The 26,233-nt window shown below is 41.7% G+C and overlaps 1 protein-coding gene across 1 annotated transcript in view; it reads right to left on the bottom strand.

Annotated features, from left to right (window-relative positions):
* Positions 1-26,233, bottom strand: part of tep1 (telomerase-associated protein 1) — a 38,032-nt gene that overhangs the window by 8,761 nt on the left and 3,038 nt on the right. Inside the window, exons 5-44 of the mRNA XM_071541106.1 lie at positions 25,241-25,405; positions 24,264-24,398; positions 23,829-23,900; positions 23,299-23,423; positions 22,477-22,634; positions 21,154-21,263; positions 20,283-20,361; positions 19,425-19,617; positions 17,766-18,081; positions 17,438-17,665; positions 16,960-17,081; positions 16,580-16,645; positions 16,257-16,400; positions 14,879-15,170; positions 14,401-14,522; positions 13,964-14,077; positions 13,429-13,546; positions 12,989-13,177; positions 12,263-12,450; positions 12,001-12,142; positions 11,129-11,308; positions 10,820-10,912; positions 10,341-10,476; positions 9,315-9,474; positions 8,571-8,704; positions 8,388-8,476; positions 7,858-7,972; positions 7,621-7,647; positions 7,316-7,526; positions 6,900-7,020; positions 6,364-6,488; positions 6,128-6,227; positions 5,542-5,697; positions 4,970-5,182; positions 4,703-4,759; positions 4,465-4,600; positions 3,835-4,083; positions 3,490-3,647; positions 2,240-2,347; positions 1,912-2,016 (exon numbers count right to left, since the gene is read on the bottom strand). Of these exons, the coding sequence (XP_071397207.1) occupies positions 1,912-2,016; positions 2,240-2,347; positions 3,490-3,647; positions 3,835-4,083; positions 4,465-4,600; positions 4,703-4,759; positions 4,970-5,182; positions 5,542-5,697; positions 6,128-6,227; positions 6,364-6,488; positions 6,900-7,020; positions 7,316-7,526; positions 7,621-7,647; positions 7,858-7,972; positions 8,388-8,476; positions 8,571-8,704; positions 9,315-9,474; positions 10,341-10,476; positions 10,820-10,912; positions 11,129-11,308; positions 12,001-12,142; positions 12,263-12,450; positions 12,989-13,177; positions 13,429-13,546; positions 13,964-14,077; positions 14,401-14,522; positions 14,879-15,170; positions 16,257-16,400; positions 16,580-16,645; positions 16,960-17,081; positions 17,438-17,665; positions 17,766-18,081; positions 19,425-19,617; positions 20,283-20,361; positions 21,154-21,263; positions 22,477-22,634; positions 23,299-23,423; positions 23,829-23,900; positions 24,264-24,398; positions 25,241-25,405 (5,751 nt within the window). The remainder of the gene's footprint in view (positions 1-1,911; positions 2,017-2,239; positions 2,348-3,489; positions 3,648-3,834; positions 4,084-4,464; positions 4,601-4,702; positions 4,760-4,969; positions 5,183-5,541; positions 5,698-6,127; positions 6,228-6,363; positions 6,489-6,899; positions 7,021-7,315; positions 7,527-7,620; positions 7,648-7,857; positions 7,973-8,387; positions 8,477-8,570; positions 8,705-9,314; positions 9,475-10,340; positions 10,477-10,819; positions 10,913-11,128; positions 11,309-12,000; positions 12,143-12,262; positions 12,451-12,988; positions 13,178-13,428; positions 13,547-13,963; positions 14,078-14,400; positions 14,523-14,878; positions 15,171-16,256; positions 16,401-16,579; positions 16,646-16,959; positions 17,082-17,437; positions 17,666-17,765; positions 18,082-19,424; positions 19,618-20,282; positions 20,362-21,153; positions 21,264-22,476; positions 22,635-23,298; positions 23,424-23,828; positions 23,901-24,263; positions 24,399-25,240; positions 25,406-26,233) is intronic.

The following is a 26,233-nucleotide window of genomic DNA, read 5'->3' as shown; positions in this document are numbered from 1 at the left end:
CCATATAGCCTAGGTCGGCTTTCGAGCTACCTTGGCGCACAACTAAGCTAATCTAGATAACTCTAACAGGACTAGCCTTTGGAATACAAACACAAAAATGAAGCAAATAAATGCAAGCAAATGTGTGAGGATGAGAAACTGAGAGAAGCATCCAAAATTGGATGTTTGTTTTAGTCGACAGCTGCTGGCGCATCGTTGATGAATCTGCTGAGTGTAAGGCTCATCTGATGCCCTTCTAGGTGAGTAAAAGACAACACATTGTGTTAGTAGAGGTGCACAGATACTATCGGTAGCGATCCGGCCCCATACTCGTACTTTGATCGGAAGATGAAGTTGCTCCAATACTGATACTTTATTAAGTGTAATGAACAATAGGCTTATTGTCAGCAGGAACGAAAAATGTCTGCAGTGTGGCGCTTCTTTGAGGTTAGTGAATATGATTCTAAAACTGCAAACTGCCAGCTTTGCAAAGCTAAGGTGTTTCGTGGGGGATTGAATAACACAACAAAGCTCATAAAACCATCGATGAAGTCTATCTTGCTAGACGCGGTGGAACGGCGATATGCTACTGTGGAGACAGAGCCGCTTGACTAATACTTCCTCCACAATCTGCTGAGTCTGGAGACTCTGCTTTTATAGGGGGCGTGTTTGCTTGGTGACGAAAGCTGGCACCCGAGATCACTTGGCACCACCGATCTGCCAATAGCAAATATTCAATTGCAGTAGCCGAATTTCAACCAGTAGAGGGCAGTTGCTATGCAGATATTTATACCACAATATGTAGAATACAAATATTTTGCACTAAAATGTCAAGATTTAGACCTGAATCCATCAACAACACTACTAAATACCCAAATACATCGGTTTTCAGCTGAAAAAAGTGGTTTTGGGGTTTAGTTACTCTTTAATGATCAGTCCCTTGCACAAGGAAATAAAATTTGTTAAGCCACTTTAGAAACGAAATTCGTTATATGAGCCAACTCGAACTTGTAGGAGAGAGACTGTTCAGCACAGCCTCTCGTAGCAGAGGAGAGGTGAAGCCGACTGAGTGAAAATACTGATTTTGGCTGTTCAGTATAAATGCTGTTTTATTAGGCGTAGGCTACCGCACTATTTAGACTGTTTGTATGTGCTGTAAAAAAAAGAAAAAAAAGAAACTGTAACCTCTAGCTTATGTTATGCTGGCTATCATCATCATTATTTTCGACTGGGGGCACAGCCAAGTAGCTGAGTGAAATGCTGCTGTGCGTGAAGAACCGGTCCCTCACATTCAAGTAGGTCACGGCCAATAACTTGCTTTATTAGCCTCCATCATTTAATATTATTAGTAGTACCTTTTTTAGAAGATGTCTTGGCTATTGGCTGTTTTATTAGGCATAGCGGCGTTATTCTTTATCCGTTCTCTCTGTTCTCTTCTCTGTTTGAGTCCTTAATGAAAGGCTATCCTCAAGCCTACCATATGCTATTTTATTTCTACTTTTAGTAATTCAGGCTGTCTGTGTGCTTGTTGTTACCACTCCACCCAATTAATGTTTGCATTTTGAAATGCTGTGCCTCAATTATTTCAGCAGTTCAAAATTTAACAATTCCTGGGTCTCGTCGTGAGACACAGTTTCACAGCAAGTTACTTTCTCATACCATTTTTCATAAAGAAAAAACAAAAACAAAAAAACATTAAAAATGCAGGATCAAGCGAGAAAAGAGGTATTTCCCGTTAGAAATAAATGGGAGCAATGTCTTCAAAAAGCTTAAAATCCTGAAAAACCCACAATGATCATGGTCACTATATCTTAGGACAAATTTTTGCCTTTACTAAATAACAAAGTTGTAATAAGCGAAACATGAATAGTAAGTGAAAACCTGTTAATAAGTTCTTGCAGATAGTGTTAAGTGCTGTTTATGCCAACTCACCAGACAGCAGACAGAGCTCAGAGGACACTTCCAGGGGATTTCACTGAGACTTTGACCCGCCTGCAGGTCCCACACACAAAGCCTTCCATCATTTGAGGAGCTCACCTGGAAAAGTTTGAAGACTTAGAGGCAGACATCGACAACCATATTTGAGGAAACATAGTAGGGGGAAAAAAAATAATATTGTAATATAATGACTTTCTGAGGTGATGAAACTTGCAAAGATGGGGGGGCACACTTCTCATCCAGGTTGATCTTTAAGGGCATATTATTAACATATAATGAAGCCCAATGAGGACACTTGTGAAGGAACGTCATGAAGACTCACCACACAGTCCGGTGTCCAAACACAGCCGGTGATCCAGTCTCTGTGAGAGTGAGGGAGTGACTTGGAAAGAGCAGGAGGAGACGAACTCACATCCCACACCATCAGGGCCTGAAACAAAGATATCCCACTGAGCTTAGGAGTGATTTCAACATCGTGTTTAACTCTCATTATAACCCTAACCCTTATGTAACATAATGCTTAGTAGTATTTTTCGTTTCATTGTTTATCTGATTTTGTATTTTTTATTATATATATATATTTTTTTTTAAATAAAAGAAGTGAAGCTAACACTATGTGCAACTGACCGTTATTCCATCCACATTTAACCTTAGAACATAAACTCTGACATTGAGGGTTCAAAGTGTTTTTCCTTGGAAGTTTTTACATTCTGCACTAGTATTTTTTGTTTCATTGTTTATTGATTTTTTATTCATTTTTAAAGGTCCTATATTGTGTAAAACAGGATTTCCCTTCCCCTTCTTTGATTATAAAGGAGTTGGATGTGCTATCTAAACATCGTGAAAGTATCAAAACGCACGGTCGGCAACTAAATCCACACAATCCATATTAGAAAAGTGAGCCTCTAAACGAACCGTTTGAACTTCTGCAACTTTGTGGCGTCACAAAGGTTCGCTCATTATCATTTTTGTAAGAAATAATAAGAAAGTGTATTTTTCAAAGTGGTTGAGCGGTTGTCATTGTTTTTTTACCGGAGAGTTTTCCCTGCCTCTCGCTGTCTGCAGCTGCCGGCTCCGTGGTGTCTCACGTTTCACTCTTGCAACGGTTAGCCAATCAGAACAGAGGGGTCGTTAATATTAATGAGTCTTAAAGGCAAAGAAACAGCCTGTTCTTGATAAGGCTCAGAGAGAGTAAAAATGGATTGAGAGTGTTTTTGGTACATGACAACACACAATCAGCTTTGAATGGACCTCAAGACATAAAATAAAATGCTAGAAAGTGGAGAATATGGGACCTTTAATCACCTTCCCTTAAGCCATTTTGTTAGAATATGAACCCTATGAACCCTTTTTTCATGTTCCAAGTAAAAACAAAAATATTTTGGTTAAAGGCTAAAACCTGTCTAAATAGGGTTTAAAAGTGAACGTTTAGAGAGCCGACACAGACGGACACACAACCAACATAACAACACTCCCGTACAAAAGTACAAAAGTCAATTTTTAGATATTAAACTTAGTATTGGAATCCAAGTTGAAATTCTGGTATCGTGAGACAACAGCGCACACACACACCTGATCTTTTCCGCCAGACAGTAGTTCTCCACCATCAGGGCTGAAAGCCAGACAGGTGACCCCTCCACTGTGACCCCTCAGCACAGACACCACAGTGGGATCAACCCAGGGGTCAAGGGTCAGCTCATCCACCGACCACAGAGCAATGGTGAAGTCATCTGGATCATATGGACATGGAGTGGACGAATAAGAAAAGAGTTGAATGTGATATTTTTTGAAGATGATGAGCAGAAAATTCCCATTTGAGAAGTATCTTAGGCGTTACGTTATCAAATATCATTTATTCTTCAACTGACCAATTTTTTGTAAAATTATGAATTTACTTTTACCGTCAGCAGGACTTACCAGAGGCTGAAGCCAGGTATGAGGAGTTTTGGGCCAGTGCCAGGATGGGGCCTTGTTGCATCCCAAACTCTCCCATCAATGTCAGGCCTCCCTGCATTTCCCCCTCTCCTCCTCTCTTCCAGACCCTCAGGCTCTTGTCTCCTCCACCGGACACCAGCAGCTCAGGACCCGGCTGCTCCGCTTCCACAGCCAGCCACATCAGGCACAGAACGGACACCCGAAGGTCCTCACTGGCCCATGTCCTCTCACCTACAATCAAATCAACTTCATTCATGGTGTATTTGTTTATAAGATTTATTTTTTATAGCATTTCTTGAATATTAGTGTACAGTGGAGGGAGATCGCAAAGTCTGGAGAGAACGACTTGAAACAAAGGTCAGTCAAATTCAAGGTTCAAGTAAGATTCAAACCCATGACATGTCAAGTACGTGGCATGGGCCTTAACCCGCTATTTTTAGTGGCGAGTGAGTGATTGATTGGTTTTGTGAAACTTAACTTGGGCAATGGAATTCATAAAGAGGAAAGAGACATTGAGGAGAACCAGGTTTTGTTCTGTCAGCAGAAGTCAGTGATTCAAACTTGTGAGTTTGAACCCTTACATTCCCGGCACATACACAGACACACACACACCTGACTCCAGGTTGAAGAGTTTGATCCCTTCACCATGGTATCCCACAGCAGAGTAGTCTCTATTTACAGCCACACATAGAGCAGCGGGTCCCGAGCTTACGGACTTCAGTTTCTTCTGAGGAGGTTCCTGCTCACACTAAAATACCAATTCATGAAAGAAGGATGAAAATTCGGTAGGCAACACACATGTAGAGTGACAGAGTTACAGATTTCAGTAAAAGATCAATCAGCATCTTACCTCGTCTTCTTTAAACGCAGTCACTGATCGACCAAGTCCCCCTGACCACAGCTGGAGCTGTTTTAGAGGAGCAGAAGAAGAAACAAAATGGAGGTATGTGTGTTTATATGTGTGCCTAGGTGTGTACACGTCTTGCAAATGGCTCACAAGTTTGTCTACTCTTTGTTAAGCGTTTCAAAATTTGTTTGGCTGGTTGGTTTAAGAATTTAAATCCACAGAAAATCTAAGTTTCCTATCCTGTATCCTGTGTGAGCAGTGACGCCTCACCATGTGATCGGAGCCGGCGCTCAGCAGCATGGTCCCTTCGTCCAGGAAGGTGAGGACCTCGGTGGCTCCGTAGTGAGCCTGGTAGCGCCCCACGCAGGCGGAGGTCGGCACCGACCACACCCTCACCTCCCCCGACAGACAGCCAGAGCACAGCATGGAGGAGGAGGGAGAGAAGGAGAGACTGCGCACCGACCGCTCGTGACCAGACAGGGACTGGGAGAGAGAGGGAGGAGGCAGAAGAGGAGAAGAAGTGGTTGAATTGAAAGAAGAAGGGAGGGGCATCCTGGTGGCTCCTGTGCTGGGTTTGAATCTGGCCAAGGACCTTTGTCAAATTTCATCCCCCTTTCTCTCCCATTTTTTTCTGTCTCTCTCTACAGTCTACTGTCAAAAAAATCTTGAGCGAGACACTACATACACATCCAATAAGGAGGTTAAAGTGGAAGGCTAGCTCAATAGCCACTTCTGGCTGAATAACATTAGCCATGCTAGCACATATCCCCTTACATATTACACTGAAGCTGACGCTCCCTATACTAGCAGCCAGTTCCTTGTCTCTGCTCAGTTTAACTCACCATCAAAGTTTTATTCTGGAGCCAGTTCCACACCATCACATTCCCATTCCAGCAGCCAGCAGCCAGTAGGCGACCTTCTGGGTCAAAGGTCACACAGTTCAGAGGGCTGGGGCTAGGCAGCGTCGCTACCTCATGACCTTTAGCAGAGGACCACACCTGCAGAGCAGAGGAGCATTTTGTTGATCTGGATCATGCAAGTGAAGTGTACAGTTTAATTTAACCTTCCTATTATGTTAAAATTAACAGACATTTATGTTTGGGGCCAAATTGACCCCAGCAATAAAAAAAAATGATTGTAATTGAAAGTGTTACCCAAGTTCACACTTCAGAACATCAGCAAGTTAATGTTTACCAGTTTTCCCCATGAAATTAGGAAAAGTCATCGAGTATCAAACTGAAAAAATAATGTTAAGCATGTTTTTAGAGACGTTAAACGTTGAATGGGGTTAAATTGACCCCAAACAGAATAGGAGGGTTAATAAAACAGTGATAGCATAATTTAATTATAGTAAATTATACTACTATAGTATAATAATAAAAGTAATTAGTAGCATAAAAGTAACAGTTTGATGTAAATGAGACTAACTTTAAGCATGAAGTCCAGGGACACAGTTGCAAGGTGCTTCCTGTCTGCAGTGACATCACTTCCTGTTATCGTATTAGAGTGGCCATCAATAAGAGCCGTCCTGCAAGGAGAAGAAGCAGAGTTAGACAGGTCAGTTAATTCCAACGTCATTAGGCTGGAGACATAAAACTGAATCCAGCAGGAGTCGGTTTAAGATCTGAGGCTTTCTGTAAACTCTCCTCCAACCTTCCTCTCACCTGCAGCCGCTCTCCATGTCCCACATCTCTATCCGTCCGTCAAAAGAGGTGGTGGCAAGAAGCCCGTCCTTCAGGAAGACACAGCTGGAGATGCCGTCACAGCTGCTCACCAGCGACCTCACCTCCTGTTCACGGCCAGGAGAGAGTTGATTGGTTTATTCAAATAATAATAATAATAATAATAATAATATTATACCTTTTGACATTTACTCGGCTGTTTATTTCTTATCAGTGCCAATCAATTTCACCACCAAGTGCAATAACTGTACAGGAATTTGTCTTGGTAGCATTGGTGAAAAGACATTGACTGAAGCTTTACAATGATTAAGAGATGTAAAATCTTCAATAGGTCAGGACTTCTATTCATAAACAGAAACCATGAATAAGTTTATGAGGCTACAAAATAAAAGACATGATCAAGAACACACAGGAGCAGGGAAGCATAAAACAGTTATCTTCTAGTAGAACAGCAGTTATAGGTCTAAAAAAATCCCTGAAATCTTGAAAGAAATCTGAAAAAAAGAAAGTGTTCACACCTGTCCTGTCTGTGTGTGGATGAAATGAAGCGTTCCCTTTCCAGTACCAACCACCATCAGCCCTCCGTCTGGACTCACGCCCACACAGGTGGGTTCAGAGGAGAAGGTAGAGACCAGCTCACTGGGTCGAAACACACAAGACCAACATCACTTCATATCAATTACAATTTAATACTGAACTTGCAGAGCTGAAAATACAAGAGAAAAGCCTTATAAACGCGAGATATCTTCGCATCTGAATGAAAATATGAATATCTTCTTTCCCTCTAAAAAGAGAAATGAATGGTCCAAAGGGAAGACGTTTTCCTCAGATACATTTTCAATGTTAACATGCAACTGGTGGATTTAGGAACGACTCCTGACATCCCACCTTAACCACACACTCCTTAACTGTACCTTGAAAACAACCTGCTTACCAGGTCTCTCGTTGGATCTGATGGTCGTTGTTTAGCCACTGAACAACCCGAGCGCCTCCTTTTCCCATCAGGCCTTGCGCCCAGGTGTGAGCAGAGCTTTGGGGAGACTCGTTGAGGGCCTGCTGGACAAAAAGGGCCGGCCAGGAGGAAAGGAGGGGGGCGTGACGCCGCAGGAAGCCCCGGCAGTCCTCCATATTGCCCTGGAAGCCGCCTGAGGGACACAGAAGAGGAAGAAAACACTGTTGGCTGGAATATGTGAGTATTTTAGGTTTCGAGAGGTACCAAATGCACACACAAACCATTACCTGAAGGCGCAGACTTATTCTTCTTGTCTGCAGGAAAGACAAGAAAGAAACATGATAAAAACGTGAGGATCTTTTGTTTAACCATCATTCATTTCAGCAACACACTGCTTCATATCCATATAGTTGTACACAAATAAATACATGCAAAGGCAAGATTTATCATAGAAAGACCATCCAAACTAATGAAAGCTATTGCCATAACAATCTTGTTCATGATGAGATGCTCCAGTGACTCACCATACAAGCTGTAGGTCTCCAGGATGTGGTGCAGGAGGCCGTGGCGAACATTAGCATACAGGAAGTAGTAACTGGACAGCAGGGAGTAGAGGACCTCCCATTGGTCGCTTCCCATCTAACCAAAGCCAAATATAAGCAGCCAGGAGTTATAAAATGTACAGTAAATATCATGAGTAACTGTGGTCCGCTGGAGGATTTGTCTGAGCAAGGCAAAGATGTATTAATTTCTCTGAATACATGCAATGCTTGCTTCTTGAAAAATAAGCTGATTTTACTGACTGGACATTTCCTTCTGCTACCAAACGCTCGTTACACAATCAAGAGCTTAACAAATACTTTCTTTTCATTTCATTTCATTGCAAAGTACTGAATGATCAAAGCCTATTAGTGAAGATCAGATCAAACACCTGGTAGTTGGAATGCCAGTGGATTTGTGAGTTTGACCAAGGTTGTAAACAAGTGACGAATCATTACCTATTGCTTATGGCCGATATCATTTCTGTGATGGGTGGTGATGGAGGGCTACTAACCAGGTGTGAAGGCAGGTGCATGATGGAGTTGGCCTCACAGTGAAGGAACGTGTCGGCTCCCTGCGGGTCGGCCAGCGCCCACAGATGAGCTGTGGAAAGAGACGGTAGAGTTGATACAACAGGCCTCTAAAATAAAAGGAATTTTGCTTTGAGAATTTAAAAAACAACCTGTGTGTGCTTTACCTGACAGTACGAGATGAGCTCTGCTTCTGTCACCTTCAGCCGGGAGGAGGAACTCGTCAAAGGCCCGCCTCACCTCAGGATTGATCAGAGCCAGCAGGTCGTCGGCGCCGTGGCAGTGAGACGGCCCAATCAGGCTGCAAATGAGAATCAAAATATGTGTTTTAATAACTCCTCAAGGATTGTTGTCCATTACTTTACTCACGCCTCAGTATATCTCAGTGGGCAATTTGCCCCTAGCTTCGAAGGAATCTAAACCGTACAATCAGTGTAAACCCTTTGCGTTGTCATTTTTATATCAATCTATAGAATATTCAGAGATGTGATAAAGAACACAAACCCTTGTTTCTACATTCAAACTAATGCCTAAACATTTCTTGTACTCTTTCTCTTTGCCATTAAAATGAATGCAGAACCTGTTTTTAACTTGAATTCTGGACTGCTACATATGGCGATACGAACCAGCTGAGTCTAGAGAGCAATAAACATCAACAAAAACTTGAAATCCTGAAATAAAAAAAGAAAACTCACATACTGCATATTAGAGGCGAGAGGGGAGACAAAAAACAGACTTTGGCTTGATGTGAGTGTATTGTGATTTTCTGCCATTGTTTCATGGTGTAAGAGATGAATTTTCAAGTGCAAGCAAAGTCCCTAAGGGAGTGGATTGTTGTTGAACTGGGATTCATAGCTCCGTAAACTCACACTGGAGTATATACCGCTGTAAACTCCTACTGGGACTCATACCTCTGTAAACTCCGCACTATATGGGTGAAAGTTGCCATGGGAACGCGTCCTTTGGGCTTCCTGGACAGGCGTAGCGCTTCCTGCCATGTGACCTGCTTGTCCCGTGAGGATAGGTCATTACATATGTTTAGTACACAGTACAGGTCTCTCTCCCTTAGACCTGTGGATCAAGAGAGGAACATGTCAAAGGAACCACAGTCACTTCAGCAACAAGTGTAGCCTGTTAACAATAACAGCATCACCTGACTGACCACAAAATACTGTAATAACCTTTAATACAGCACATAACACTGTAATAACATGTCCTTTATAAACAGATTATGAACAAATCAAAAGGCCAGTACCAGAACCTTTGTGTTTGACGAGCCTAACACAAGCCAAGTGAAGTAGTTTCATGCAAAGTTTCATGAAGTAAAACATTGTTAAATTAGAAAAAAATTGGAAAAAGGTATTCAAAATTGCACTCTTCAGTACTGAATAAATATTATTTCCATCTTCTTATTTATTTCGATATACCATGTGTCAAAATAACCCTAACCCTCTTTGCTTTTGTGTCCTGCACATAAAGAATACAAATTAAAATGTGACTTGTTTCAGAATCACTATTCACCAGGTCTGGTGCACAGACAGAGCAACATTCAGACTTGGGTTTAATCGTGTTTAGTGTTTCTTTTTTTAACCTGCTTGGAGTACCAGATGGCATCAGGTAAGCCATCATTTGCAGATAAATATACAAAATAGATTTTCAAATACTTTCCTGTGGCTGTGGCTGTCTAAAATTTCTGGCACTCACTGTTTGTACTGTATCATGTGGAGAACATAGACAAAATTGTGTCACTGCAATTAACACCCAGGCTCAAATTCAGCTAATGTATCCCACTGAATATTCTGGCATTCACTGTATTGTACCATTTACCAACTCCCACCCATATGGCACTCCAAACAGGTTAAACATAATGCTAAGAATTATTTGAAAATACTGTTTTGACTTGGTGTGGTTGGATATACATCTGAGTAGCATCTTACCGGCGGTGCTGACAGTGAGAGCAGCCAGGGCGGAGCGGAGACCCACCACTCCTCTGTACTGGCAGCACAGCCGGTCCAGACTGTGCTGCACCAGCTGGCTCAGAGACTGGGGCAGGCTCTGCAGGCTCTCCTTCATCTGAGGCACAGGGACAGATGTTAGCATAATCATCATCGCCGTTATTATCAAGCTACTTGTAATGTGCACCAAGGTACGATGACATCTGGCAGCAGAGCGGTCTAATGTTTAGAGAAACCACCTGGAGGAAAGGGACAGGTGGAAAGACAAATTTCCCCGCAAGGACTTCATTCATAAACATGGAATTCATGATGCTAAGATTAGGGGTTCAATTCCCACTGAGGTCACACAGTCTATAAATGGGTGCACTGATTGTATTGAAAGAAGCTTTGGATTAAAGTGTCCACCAAATGGCATCACCACAACCAACACTGCAATATGTCAGAAGTGATTGATATCAGACCTTATCGAAGGAGGCAAAGTTCCTCAGGTCTTCACAGGCCAGGTGAAGGTAGAGAGGGCTCACCGCTCCCTTCTTCATCATCAGAGTCTGGAGCTGGACAAGTACACACAGAACATTTAGGATATACAAACTAACAAACTGACTGATTGAGAAAACAGGATTATTTCAATTAGAATGAGTCTTGGCAAAGTCTTCAATGCATAAATGGGAGTCTAATGCACAGAAGCAGGATTTGGTGAGTAGGAACACCAAACTGTCAACCAATGCCCGCACTTTGCCTATGCAGACTATGAAACTGATGAGAAGAACCTGGTTGTTGAATGCAGAGTCACTGAGTTTCTTCCCGAAGACATCCAGGCCCTTCTGAACGATCTCCTTCCGGTCCGGCATAGAAAGCTGTCCCAGGGCAAACAGCACGGCCCCTTTCTTCTTGGCAAGGGTTTGTAACAGTGCCGAATGGGACGTGACACTTACTACCAAACACAAACCCTGACAAGAAAAAGGAAAATACGGGTTTCACTAAACCTCTAAACTAACCTCTAAAACTATAGCTAGCTGGGTAACATTTTAATTCTTTTGGTAAAAATCAGCCATTGTGGCCTGTGGGCAAAAAAAGTTAATTTCCTGCCTCCAAAATGATTTTCTAAATCACCATTTAACCAAATCTATCCATTTTGTATTTTGTTAGCTTGTCAACTTTTAAATATTGGGATGTCTCTGCTGTTTTTGATTGTAAAAATGTCAAGAATTAATTACTTTGTTTGTAAAAAGACTGGTAGCATTGCTAGGTAGCTGCACCCCACAAGTACCCAGATAGCCTGTGTGCATTGAATGTGGAAATAGATAATAGACAGGCTTATCTAATTGTGCGTTCATGTGCTGGTGGGAAGGCCCAAGTCGGCTGCATTCTTGTGCCAATTTGCCAGAAAATCAAACCCTGAAGACATCCAATAAACAAAAATGGTCCTGCAGCTAAACAATCTAATCTAATCTTACTGTTGACTCACAAAACGTTTTTGCCTTGTTGAGAAGGTTAAAGGTCACCATTGTGTCATAACTCGGAAACTCAGGTAGCAAAAGTTTCCGACCCACTTGGGAGGGCGTTCATGTGAAATTTCCAAGTAGGAAATTTGTTTTTCAGATTTATCCAATAGCACATGAATGCACGATGTGTGACTGACCTGTGGGAGCTGCTGTGGTATCCAATCAGAGTTGAGCTGGCCCCTGCTGTCTCGGACGAGGTCCACCCCATCAACCAGCAGGGCCAGCGGTTGGTCCTTTTTGGTGTCACTCAACTTGGAGTGAAATTCTGCCAGCAAATCTCTATGATAAAAACATATGATTGGACATAGATTGTAAAAAGGTTTTAGTGCAGGAACAACACGACACAAGCCTTGACCGCTTGGAGGAAACTTGCACAGCAGTAGATTCCATTGAACTTACTTGTAAGATGGAGGAAGGGGCGATTCCTCCTCAGTATCCTTCGTTTTCCTCAGCCACTGGATGACGCATCGCAGAAGGTTTTCCACGGAGCGAGCGGATTGGCTAGCAGACGTAGAGTAGGAAATGACATCACAGCCCAGATTTCTCTTGGACTTATCTCCGGTTCTGAGGGCGTTTGCTAGAGCGGCCTGTATGGAGGGAGGTGAGGATTCAATTCTGTGGTCATTTTTGAGGTCGTAGTTTTGTGGCATTTAGCAACTATCCTGTTTAGAGTCTGTCTATCCTATTCGGTGAACTTAACCTCTTTGCCGATGCAGTTCGCCTGTATTTGGCTGTGTTGTCATGACTTTCGAGACTGTTCCCCTTGCCACATTTAATAATTTAGCAGTTTTTATGGCTGGTGCCCTTGCAATTTTGACACAGGTTATTTTTGGATTTTTTGGATCTGTGTTAGTTGCCTCACATTGCTTTGAAAACACATAAAAGTGTTGATTGTCAGACCGCTTTTACAGCTGAAAGATACTGCCAACTGGCATTCAGCTTAATATGACTCACCTGTGTAGCTACTGTTGAAATTGTACTTTAGTTACTTCAAATTATGTCTTTATGTATTTGTTAATGTGGTGTTTCTGTCACTTTGTCCACCCCCTGTATACATCCTATACATTTGGTCCACAACAGGTTAGCATGAATGACAGTCTTGTGTGTTTGAGTCCAGTAATTTACCATGAAGACAGTTTTGCCCTCTCCAGGCGCTCCCTCCACCAGCACCATGCCCCCTTTGGCCTGGACCTCCTGGACCTTCTCCGCCGCCCCGGCCAGCAGCTTGGCCCGGCCGTAGAACTGCCTCTGCAGCGCCCCCTGGTGCACCTGCTGCTCGCTCACATCCGACGCAGCCTCGGCCTCATCGTCCTCCTGCCAATCGGAGAATACAAATAAGACGTTTGTTTGGGATCTGCTGTCTGTTTGGCATGTTGAAAATTGCCGTGGGTAGCTCGCTAGAATTAATCCCTTAAAGTCCTAGTACTGTTGAGAATTGTCATAAGTGATTAGACAGAAAATACCTTTTTGCTTAGACTGGGGATTGATTATAAATATGAATGCAAGTAGTAGTTTAAGAATTTAAAAATAAATTTTTGGGGGATTAGGGTTTGGAAGTAACTGACTTCTATAAACTGCTTCAGCACAGATGTCCAGAGGTCTTCCAGCACCGCCTTGCCAAAGTCCTCCAGGCCTTTCAGATAGGGCTTCCCCTCCACAACGCCTCCCCACTCACAGGGGTAACTGGGACAGAAAGACACACATGTAGGCTCAGTTAGTGATATTTTACTGTGGTGGAACGTTTGAAGGGTTTCATTCCAAAATGCCATGCATCTATTATGGAAAAATGTTGCTTTATCAAATTCATCGGTCAATAAAACAGATGATTTTATCCTCAAAAATATTAACTACCTTGTAAGCAGGTTTTGAGGATGACTTTTAGGTGGATATTAACCCATAATGTGGTTTACTTGTGTGCCAGAACTGTATCTCACTTTGGAGTGACGCTCTTCATGCTTGGACAACATTTTCCTCACAAATTACACATATTATGTCATTCTGTATCCTGGATCCAAGAGGAAATTTTGCCTGGATGGAAAAAATGTCCTGGATGGAGCTTGGCTTCTCCTGTACTTCTGTGAACGCGACTGAAGCACTCACTTCTCAGTGACTTTCACATCACTGGCCAGGATCCTACTCTTCAGGTCGGCCATTTTGGATTCAGCCTCCTGTGATTCTGGGGCAAAATCTGATCTCCACGCCACAGGAACTGATCTGAGAAACCACAGGCAGAATTACAGCTTAAAATGCTTTAATATTAGGATTTATTATCCAGCAGACTGTGTAGCATTATAGCAATGAAACCAATGTACTGGAATCACAGATATGTTGCCAAGACATCTACACCATATGAGCACTGCTGTGTCATGCTATGTCCTCAACAATCACTTATTTGCAAACCAGACAAATCTGATGCAGGAAGTATTTCATTTAAAGAGATGCATTCATTTAAGTTCAAGTAAAGAGTAAGGAAAGGGGGAAACTTTTGTAGAAATTGTGATTGTTGTGATTGTGAATGTGAGCATGGGACTTCATACTTGGTGAGGTTTGGATCCCTGAAGTAGCAGAGCATGCGTTGGTGTGCGGTGTCGGGGTACAGAGCCTGGAACTGACGGATCTCCATCTCTGTGATGGACAGGCCTGCCGGGGCCGAGGCCAGCTGCACAGGGACAATGGTGTTATCTTACATTATTATATTAACTAAGGACCTTGCTTTACACGCAAAAACAACTTTGTCAGACATCAATCCCATCCATTTTGAAGAACTTAACTAGAAAGTGGGGAAAATTCTCCCCAGCAATGGAAATGGTGTTTGACGCAGAACTTAATATGATCCTGCAGACCCTGCCCTGGTGTTTTATTGAATTTTGTATCCATTGCTGAATTATTTTTATTCCGTTGTGATTTTATTTTGCTTCATGTTTGTAAAGCACTTTGTAGCACTCTGTTTTTGAACAATGCTATAGACATAAAGTTTATTATATTATTATTTTATTTCATAACACTAGATCTTACCCAGCTGTACTGCGGCAGGTCGGGCAGGTCGGGTCGGGGGGGCACCAGGCCGTACCTCTCCCCCAGGATCCCCACCATCATCTGGCTGCGGCAGACCTCCGACAGGCACAGCTGGGCGGCCCGGCCCGACTCCTCCTCCGTCACGCCCCAGCGCAGCTCCACCTCCTGCAGGTAGAGGCAGTGCGGAGCGGCCCGGCGCCGGAGCTCCGGGAAGACGCTGCGCACCAGGACGTCCCGCTCTGCGTGCATGTCTCTGAAGGTGGAGGAGATGAACACACGCACGCCTCGCCACCTGAGGGACACAGTGAGAGAGAGAGGGTTTTTTTTTTTTATGATTTAGCCACTACAATAAAGGCTTTTTAAATATTTTCTTCCTCGTGGTTATATTTTTATATTTGCACTGCCTGGACTGTCCTTTTGTTAGTGAGAGAGAGGGTGTTCAAGAGTAAGATGGAGGGAAAACAGGTAGGAAAAAAGGCTGTGAAAAGAGGGTAATGAGGGTAAAGAGAGTAATACAGAATACAGAATATATTATCAATTTAGTTCTCATCTGATTTCGTGGACAGCATGCCTTCAACTTGAGTATTTCTTTTTTTCCCCCCATTTATCCAATATTTAATCTTTTTCAAGACAGACCTGACAACCAAAACAAAACCCCCAACATTAACATGACAAAGAAAATATAAAACACAATTCAGTCACATGTTGAATCAGTCGGCACCATACATTCTACATACATTCTACATTTTAAAAAGCAATCGCAAACACTGCAGAAAATGTGAGATATAACAATAATCACTGAGGGGGGCAAGAAGATCTAATTTCAAAATGCTTTATGGTCTTTTACATTTATTAAAAGGAACTCATCTTGCCAAGTTCAGAATTTATGCGTGGAGAATTTAAAACTAACCGGTCCTGTGATCTGGTTCCTTAATTACTGGATTTAAAAGACAGTAGAGATGTGAAGTACAGGAGTATTTTAAAAGTAGTATGGTATATTGATTCTATTACCTCTGCTAAGGAGTTTAGCCCCTGTTAATTAGTTCCTCTGTCAGCAGGATCTCTCAAAAACACACAAACAGATTTCCATTACATTTGGTGGACAGACAGGCCTTTAACCAAGGAACAACTGTTTATATTTGGGTGATGATCCGCCAGTATGATTATTGTTCTTACAGCCATACTTATGAAACTAACAAAGATATAGATTTGATTTCAAATTTTAAGTTTGCAGGGTCAAGAAATCAATTTAACTTAAAATTTAAGTGATAGGAATAATGACTTTGGATGTAACAGCAAGTTGGAGCATTGTTCAGCATTGGCAGATGTTTGCATTCTTCTGAATATATTCTGATATTGTCGATGGAGGAAACGTTACCTTAACTTGGGGCTGGCTGGTATTGGGGCGACACTGCCGGTGGTCTGAGGGTGTTTAGCTCCCTCTGGTGGTGGGATGTTGTGCAGTTTGTCTAAATGCTCCACATGGTCCAGCAGCCTGGATGATCCTCGTTCTGCCACAAACCTGAATGCATAGTAAAACAATATACATAAATAAATAAACCAGTTTCGCCTATCCATGGGTTTATGGCATCATGGAAAAACCAAGAGAGTTTGCTTTTAGGAGCCACTGGACTGAGATTAATATTTCTGTATCATCTAGATCGATGCGTTTGGATGAGAATGAACAAGAGGACATTTCACCTGAGCATTTGTTCGCTGAAGCCTGACAGCGTCACGCTGTTCCTGTCTGGGTTGTGTTCTACGTTTCTGCAACAGGTAAACAAGAGAATAAATGCAGTCAACATAGGGTTAACAACAGGGAGGGAAATAGGAACCAGCCTCTAGCCAAATTATACAAATTTTGCCTGTGGCTGGTAAGTTTGTCTATTCTACCAGCCACTTTTGCAGGTAAATCCTCATTACTATTCTGAAAATTTTGGTTGTGGCCAACGACTGTGGCCAGAGGGCAGAAAAGTTAATTTCCTGCCCTGCTTACTTATTATTATATAGTGCAAGCGATGCGTACTGTCTGTGAGATCTAGGAGGAATAGTAGAAGACAGCAGAAAGTTGAGTTAGTTACTGTTCTGATAGGAAGATTTTCACCACAAGGGCCTTATTGTTCATTTCCTTCCTGTAGTAGTTGACGGCCCACTCAATTTCCTGATTAAGCCAAGAGTCCGCCACCACGATGATGTTGTCCACCTGGGTGCACAAGGACATCAGGTCAGCAGTCACAAAAAGAAAAAGCTTGCACCGTCATCTAAAGCAGCAGTTCTCAACCTTTGTGCCTGGAATGATTTTTATTGTCCCTTTTCAGGCATTTCCACTTGATTTGTCATTGGAGGAAGCTCAGAAATGTTTATTATTTGCCAAGGAAAAAGTGTTTATCCTAAAAACTGGACACACTTTGAAACTGCAACCCTCCCCCAAATCCCCAGGTTGAGGACCACTGATCTAAAAGCTCAGCCATTCTGTTTGAATCAATGTCATCTCCATTTTAATGACCTCATTCAGGATCAGTATATCAGGATCAGGTATAGATGTATGAATAAACAAACCTTGTTTTTCTTTGTGAACACTTTGGAGAGGAAAGAATCAGTCGATTCCCCGCTGTCATAGTCCGATGTAGATTCCTTTGTCTGCTTGATCACGCTCTTGACATTATCCAGAAGGACATCAGACTTCAGCTTGGCCTCTTCACAGCGATTCCAGTGAAATAAACACAGCTTGGCGTCCTCGGCGCTGTAGCCGATCATCAGAGAGAGCAAAGCTGCCACCTCCATCATCTGAGAGGAATTACACCAGACAAAAATGGGGAAAGCTCAGTATAAAACAATATTGCCGTCAACAGCGCTCATTTATCGCGAATCAGATAAAAGCCCTTACAGAAGGAGTGAGCTCGTCATGCTCGTCTCCTTTTTCCTTCTTCCTTTTCTTCTCTTCCTCTTCTTCTTCTTCTTCTTCTTCCTCCTCGTCGTCCTCCTTCTTCTTCTTCTTCTCCTCCTCCTCCTCCTCCTCAGGGTCCGGCGGGAAGCAGAAGTCGCGTTTCTTGCTCCAGGACTCGTCGCTTCTCATGTTGGTGGAGAGCAAGACGACGGTTCGTCCGGGGAGCGGAGGCACGTTGTATCGGCAGGAGAGCTGCACCGCCGTCTCCAGAGCTTTGCGGTAGCGGTCCAACAGAGCCACGGTGTACTGCTTCTGACTGATGGAGGGACACACACACACACACACACAGTAGGGCTGGGTGATATGGACCAAAAATCATATCTCTGTATTTTTAGGCTGAATGGTGATACACAATATATATCTCGGTATTTTCTAAGAAGTGGGCTAAATGTTCAGTTGTAAGTAGGGCTGGGCGATATGGACAAAATCAAATATCACAATATTTTTGACCAAACACCTCGATACTGATATTGCGACAATATTGTGGTGATGACTATTGGTGCTTTCACAAAATATTTACACAATGAGATTTTTGATAAATAATCATCAGTAATGTGGATATAATGACTAAGTGGGTAAAGGCAAATAATAGAACAGCTAGAACAGTCTGGTAAGTTCAGAAAATGACATCACTTTACTGTAATGCAGCCTTTAAAACCAGGAAAAGACAACACTTATGCCATATCACGATATTACGATATCCAAAATCTAAGACGATATCTAGTCTCATATCACGATATCGATATAATATCGATATATTGCCCAGCCCTAACACACAGTCACAGAAAAGCACACGGTTGTTACCTTAATGCATAATTATGTTTTTCCCATGTGGATGTCTAGTGTCTTTTTAATTCTTATGACCAAATGATAGAAGTGTGCCTGTACCTGTACAGTTTTAAGTCTAATACTCCTGGTCCCTCTTTGAAATGAGCATCCAGTTCACATAATATCTCATTCTCCACTGAGCGATCAACATTGGTAATGATATTACTCTTTGGCTCCATTGAAAATCAATATTATAATAATAATCATCAGCATCATCATCATCACCTTAGTTATATATCACTTTTAGAAAAACAAAGTGCTTCACAATCAAGACAACCAACAGACAGAGCAACAAGGCAAAGAGGAGGACATGGTGAAAAATAAAAGACACGTCATTACATAAAAGCAGTTTTTAGAAACTGGTCTTTAGAAGTTATTTAAAGTGGTAATCTACGAGATCCTTGTGCTTTAATTATTTTGGTGACATCTTTGGTGCTAAGCGCTCATTGCTGTGGTATTCACCTGTCAATCAAACAGTTTGTCCAGTACTGTAACATCTTTTTCCTTGGATTTTTCTGTCTGATACAGTTTGAGTTTCTGTAGGTTTCTATCGCTGCTCATGCCAACTACCCAGTTCTTCTTCTATTTATTTTTCACAAACTCATTTATGTGAAAATGTCACTGATTATTACATTAGGAAGATGACATTGATTCTACAGCCTGAAATCCTCTGGGAAGGCTTTCCAAAGAGTACAATATACACTGAGCTATGATATAAGAAAATATACACCTGCTACAACTCATAGTAAATATTCTTTGGTTTATACATACTTGGCTTTTTGCAGCTGGGCCTTCTTCAGACTGTACAGTCGGTAGACGAAGGGCACGCCCAGCGCCACCCTCATCCTCCTCCTCTGGGCCGTCTCCCAGTCCATGCGCTTGAAGCGCTTGCTCTTAGGAATCCTCTTCAGGATGCCTTTCAAAATCTCCTTACAGGGGGGGAGCGCCTTCTGTGAGGCCGAGGCTGGAGGAGAGGCAGGCGAACAGTCACTCAAATGTGGTATGTGTGCATTTGTTTGTACATGTTAGGGTTACACTTCACTTTATTAGACCAATTGGTTTGCCAATGTATCTGGCCGATATTGGGCTTTTGTTTGGATATCGGTCAGTTATGTCGTCCACTGCTGATATGATGGAAGCTGTTCCTCCTTGACTACAGTTACACGAAAACAGCCTGTAATAAAGTTTTACTTTCTTTGCACATTTTTTCATTTATTAATTTAATTGTTCAATTGTGTTTTTTGACATGCATTATTCATTTAAAGGCTTAAATGATGGGACTCCCAGAGTTTCCCCTACAATTGAATAGGAGTGGTGAGCTGCTAACCCATAAAGACATTAATTAGTAGTTTCAACTGAGTTTTAGTGTCACATGATGGTCTAAATGCTGTTTCAAAGACTTTTCTACCTTGACAAGAATACAATTCTGGAGAAAACAGTGAATACTTGAAATTTTTTGGCATCAAAATGGTAAAAATTAAAGATATTAAATATCGGCTATAAGTGATTTCAGTCTAAAATATCAGTATCGACCTTCTAAAACTCCTGTCACTTGAACCCCAGTATCTGTGTAAATGTATGCCTGGCTATGTGTCTGTGTCTGCATGTGTGTGTATGTGTGCAGCTCACCCAAACTGTTCAGCTCCATGATGACTTTGTAGGCAGCGAGGAATCTGAAGGGAAACTGCCTGCTCTGAATAACGGCTTTCTGTAACCAGATGACAACCAGACAGTCACACAGAACAGTTCATGAATTATGTTCCAATTTAACAGTTTCATTCCAAAACTGAAAAAACATAATGGCACGAAACTGAAACTCACAAAGGAATATTATTTGAGTTAACAGCTATCTTGAACCCCTTTACTTACAAAATTGGAGCATTTTAGAGGACAACTTAACTTTTAATAACTTTATTTGTATAACACTTCAAAAAAATAAAAATAAAGGTTTACAAAGCAGATGTGGACTCGAGTCACAATTTTAACTGCTTGAGACTTGACTTGATGCATGAAGAGAAGACTTGAGACTAGACTTGACTTGGGTTCTGGTGACTTGGGACTTGACTTTGACTTGTACTCTGAAGACTTGAAAAGGTTTCTAAAGTCTTGACTTGAGATCTTGTGTTTGTGTAAATGACTTGGATTAAAAGTGATGAGATTTGTTCCAGCAGACGACTGAATTTAAATTCTGTTTTCTGAATTTGTGTGGAATGATTGAATTTATTGAAGTTGAAACTGATTATAGAAATCAAACTCATGATGATCTTAAGTTTTTATCCTATTAAAACCATATTGCATTGAAAAGTCCTAGATATTTAGTTTTCTTTAAGATATTAAATTGATGCTGGACTCTTGATTTGTTCTGACTTGACTTGCTGTTCTACATTTAGACTTGGGACTCGACTTGAGACTTGTGCCTCAAGACTTGAGACTGACTTGGGACTTGAGCAAAGTTGACACGGTCACGCCTCTGTTACAAAGTGGGGGTTGAGAGTCTCACCTTATTGGTCAGTCTGCTGAGGATCTTCCGGTGATGAGTCTCACTGATGCCCTGAGTTATCATGTTCCTCAGGTTCCTCAGCATGGCCATGAAGGGAAGAGACTTGTTGTCTGTACAGTAGAAATATTTCTGTCAATGTGCATGTGTGTGTTTCTGTGTTCGAAAGTGTATTAGATACGCAAGAGCACAACTGTATATGTGTGTGTGTTTGAGCATGTGCATCATATGCAAAGTGTTTTGTATGTATGTTTTTGACTGTATACATACATGCATGCGCACTTGAACATGTGTATTCAGGTTTGTCTGTGTGACTAATAAAGTGTTTTTGTGTGTGTGTGTATGCATTTCTTTACTGTATATATGTAATATTTGAGAATGTGTATTGTGTGTCTTGAAAATGTTGAGTATGCATTTGTAGTTGTATGTATGTATATTAGTATGTTTTAAAGTGTGTTTATGTGTTATTGTTGAACACCAGTATGCACAGGGTTGCGTGTGTGTGCATATCAAAGTGATTTGTACATGTATGGGTTTTTTTTTTTTACTCCACATGTACAAGTAACTGAGGCGGGCTTGTCACTGAAAGGTTGCCGGTTTGAATCCCTGAACTGGCTGGGAAAATGTGAGGAGGGAAAGTGAAAGAGTAACCAAAACTGGAAGACAAATGGAGAAGCTTTTTTGTGGTTCTAGGTTCTAGGTTTCTCCCATAGTCGCGCAGTGAGGACTTGTGTGTGAAGAATTAAGACGAACTTGTGTGTGAAGAATTAAGATGGAATTAAGACTAGTGTCCTTTTGTGAGAAAATAAAATAAAAACCTGCCAGATTCAATTCCACAGCACGTATACTGCCGCCTTAAAGACCCCATGAAACGGCATCATTACTTCCTTGATTTGATGTATTTCCAGTTGAAACAGGACGTTGGGGCGGGACATAACACAGTGAAATCATTCAAAAGTGTAAACCAATGGAATTTCATTCAGGGAGAGAAAAATTTGATGGGACGTGGTGCGGAGGAGCCGGATTGTTTTATTGGTTGGAATTTTTAAATTTCACCATTAAAAGATACTCTGTTTTCCAGGAAGTAAAAATAATGGGAGTTCATTTCATGGGGACTTTAACACTTCCTTCAGCAACTACTGACAAGAAGCCCTTGAATTTAACTCCCAACTGCTCCAGTAGAAAGCTGAGACTGTACTGGGCCGCTCCCAGGTGTGAATGTGTGGAACTGTGTAAATGTGAATCAGAATTGCAGGAAAAAGAGTATGCATGCTCAGTCAACTTTCTCTGGATTTAAAAAAGTATGTCTATTTGTACTGAGCGCACCTATGAGCTTCTCCCAGGTGGCGGCTTTGTTGCCCTGCTGGCTGAGCAGACGCTCCCACGTCTCCGGCTCCTTCAGCCTCATTCGCTTCCCGGCTCTCTCCCTGTCCCACACGCCACTCAACCCGCTGTGGGTGAACGCCTTCAGGTCGGCAGGATACCTGGGACACACACACACACACACACACACATATCACAGTGTATTTTAAAGCTGCAAGTAGGACTCCTGCTCTGGAACGACATGCATGACCCCTACTGGACTGAGATTGAATTTTCTTTCTCTCCTGTGTCTCCCTTGCTACTTTCCCGCTGTCTAAATGAAGAATAAACGTCTGAAGGTAAGCGAAATTCCTAGTTTCCTTTAAAGAAAAGACTGTAGGTCAAAAAGGGCCTGCAGCATATGATAGTTCATTTACACGTACAGGTACAGATGAATGTACTATCATGCATATTTACACGTCCTAGGAATTTGCCTTGGTGAGTTTTTGTATGTAACATTTATTTCAAAAGACAATGACACCATGCACATAGTAAAGGACAAGATATTTTATACAATATGCACAATATATATGTTTACACTATTCAGAAGTTTAATTTACGCAGGGATTTTTGGCCATACTTTGAGGAAACCGAGGGGTTCAGGAGTAAATCGAGGGAATTTCTATGGCGTTTATTCAGTATCAACTATCCAATAGCGAGTGTGTGATATTCACCTTGAGCTTGCCCCGTGTGAAAATACTCCCATTTGGGTCACATGTAACTAAAATCACAGAAGAGGTGATATCAAAATGTGTGTGTGTGTGGTTGTGTGTGTGTGTGTCTTACTTTCTTCCCAGTATGGCCATAACATGCTGGGCTGGTTCTTTAATGTGGAGCCTCTTGATCATCTTCTTCATACTGAACTCACTCTGCTTCTTATCCACCACAGCTGGACTGCCCTCTATCTGCAACTAGACACACACACACACACACACACACACACACACACACACACACACACACACACACACACACACACACACACACACACACACACACACACACACACACACACACACACACACACACACACACACACACACACACACACACACACACACACACACACACACACACACACACACACACACACACACACACACACACACACAATTACAAACCAGTGCATTAAAATAAAAGTAGCATTTAGCCTCTAAAACACCAAGAAGAGTGGTCTCAGTGCTCAGAATTAATGTTTTTATTATGAGAGTTTAACAATATGCAAAAAAATCTCAAAACTAAAACCATTAAAAAATGTATTTCTTTTAATAAAATCCAAACCAAGTCCATGTAATAATTTATGAAAATAGACTCACAAATTTCTTCAGCATACTTGCATCTGATCTGAGCATGTTTGCCCAGTCTGCCAGCTGTTTATCGGTTGGTTTCTGAAAACGGAGAGATAATAGAGGATAATGAATGATGGAGAGAAGAGAGCAGAGATGCATATAGATATCGACATTGAGTGTTAATGAAGGGGAAATTGTTTAAACCTACACTTAACAGTTACCAGCCTTTTGCTTATTTATTGTAACAAAAAAGTAAACACGGCCTTTCAATCCATTTTCAATCCAGGCAGCTAAGTGTGTTTTTTCATGATAAAAGAAGAATACAGGAGCAAGAAACACATTTATCACTAATATTAACAGTGACAGTAGCTAATAGTGACAGTTTTCTTTCCATGGGACTATCAGACTGGATATAGGTCAAATAAAATAATAAAAAAGTGACCAAACTCATTTCCTCTGTACCTTGCCTTTGGGCTTTTTGCTGTGTTTACAGCGGTGTTTGCGTGTATTGTACTTGGCCAGCTGATACTCGCTGAACTGCTTGAACTTGTCGGCCATGGCCTTCTTCAGGCAGGCTGGCAGGGAGCGACTGAAGCACTGGAGACAGAGAAACAGTGTTTAGATTGGACAGAACAGAGAGAGATGGGCTGATATGAGCCCTCTTTCTCTCACACATAAAAACAAACAGTCAAACCAACAAATATACAGTTGAACAGTTTCAGAACAAATCAGCAAAACATTAACTTTTACTGGTATAAGAATGAGTCACTCTCTTTGGGGCTTGAAGAGGATTGTCATGTACAAAAGCAGGATAAATCTGAGCACCCAACTACCAGCTAATTGAGAGTGACTCACTGGCCCAACATCAATGACCGGTCTCACGGACTTTGAGGCGCTTTCCCACTAAATCCAAAAGGGCTTAGGGCCGTCCCACTGCAGAAATCAGCAAGTGCTTTAAGGGCGCTGGTGTGAACTTTCAGAGCCTTTCATGCAGACTTTCAGTGAGTCTGCAGACCTGCAAGCTTTTCAGAGGGAACTGCCCATAATTCATAGCATCAGCGACTTCAATAAATGAGGATACAGGGGAAGTGTCCAAAAAAAAAAAAAACGGCAACACACCAAGCATGGCAGGTGTAGAGGTAAATATCTGTCTTGGTAGTGTAGCGTTTTTATGCATAATAGTTGTTTGTATCTTCAGTCAAACGTATTTTGCGCACAATTTCCATGTGTGTGTTCATCCGACTGATGAGAATAGATGGCCAAGAACATGTGGGATTTCGACATGAGACGGCAGCATGGCTGTATCCAAGGCAACGTGTGATGTCATGAAGCCCGTCTCGTTCCTCCTATTTAGAATATTTGAAGCCCTCACACACTACGCTGAACACACCGATGACTCTGCCCAAAGACTCTTCCCCTAGACTGCGGCTAAGACTCACTGTGTTGTATATTCTGACCACCTCCAGCCAATCAGACGGCAGCTGTACAGCAGCACAGAAGTATCTGCGGACATGTGACTTGGTAGACGGCTGGTTGGCAGCGAGAGCCAATAGGAAGTTCGCTGTGATGCGGATGTTCAGCTCCTGTCTGGTGTACACTGCCACCTGGATGGGGGAGGAAAGAACAAATATACTGTATATGGCTGTGTGTATGAATAGTTACTAACACATGCGTATGACTGCATATGAATAATTCGACAATCTTAGCCCATTAAGTGACTGTTGCACTGTGAACTGTAGAGCTGCAACGATTAATCGATTAGTTGTCAACTATTAAATTAATCGCCAACTATTTTGATAATCGATTAATCGGTTTGAGTAATTTTTAAAGAAAAATAAGTCAAAATTCTCTGATTCCAGCTTCTTAAATGTGAATATTTTCTGGTTTCTTTACTCCTCTATGACAGTAAACTGAATATCTTTGGGTTGTGGACAAAACAAGACATTTGAGGACGTCATCTTGGGCTTTGGGAAACACTGATCCACATTTTTCACCATTTTCTGACATTTTATAGACCAAACAACTAATCGATTAATCGACAATGAAAATAATCGTTAGTTGCAGCCCTAGTGAACTGTCTATCTATCACTGTTACATTGAAGTTTGTTATGTTGTAAATGTCAGACCAACTTTTCCATCAGTACTAACAAAAAAAATCCACTGCTCTGTCTCTGCGGCAAAAAACTAGAACCTAATATTACAATCAGTTATGTTCACAGAAAATTATATATAGTGAATAATAAATGAAAATTGCATATGAAAATGCCCTCAGACACAGCAAGGAAATTACCATGACTGCTAGAGAAAATGTGAAATTAAAATTAGCACTGTAATTCAGTCTTAAAATAACTAAAAAATAAACTAATATAACTATAGTCCAAATGTTTTAGAAGTAACGATTTTAGTATGATTAAAAAACATTTTTAGCACTA

Source organism: Centroberyx affinis, unplaced genomic scaffold (assembly GCF_046629955.1).
Source record: "Centroberyx affinis isolate AG114_WGS23_722 - 3 ecotype Tasmania unplaced genomic scaffold, CSIRO-AGI_Caff_v1 ptg003790l_1, whole genome shotgun sequence".
In the NCBI taxonomy this organism is placed as follows: Eukaryota; Metazoa; Chordata; class Actinopteri; order Beryciformes; family Berycidae; genus Centroberyx; species Centroberyx affinis.
This window is presented reverse-complemented; position numbering and strand designations above follow the sequence as displayed.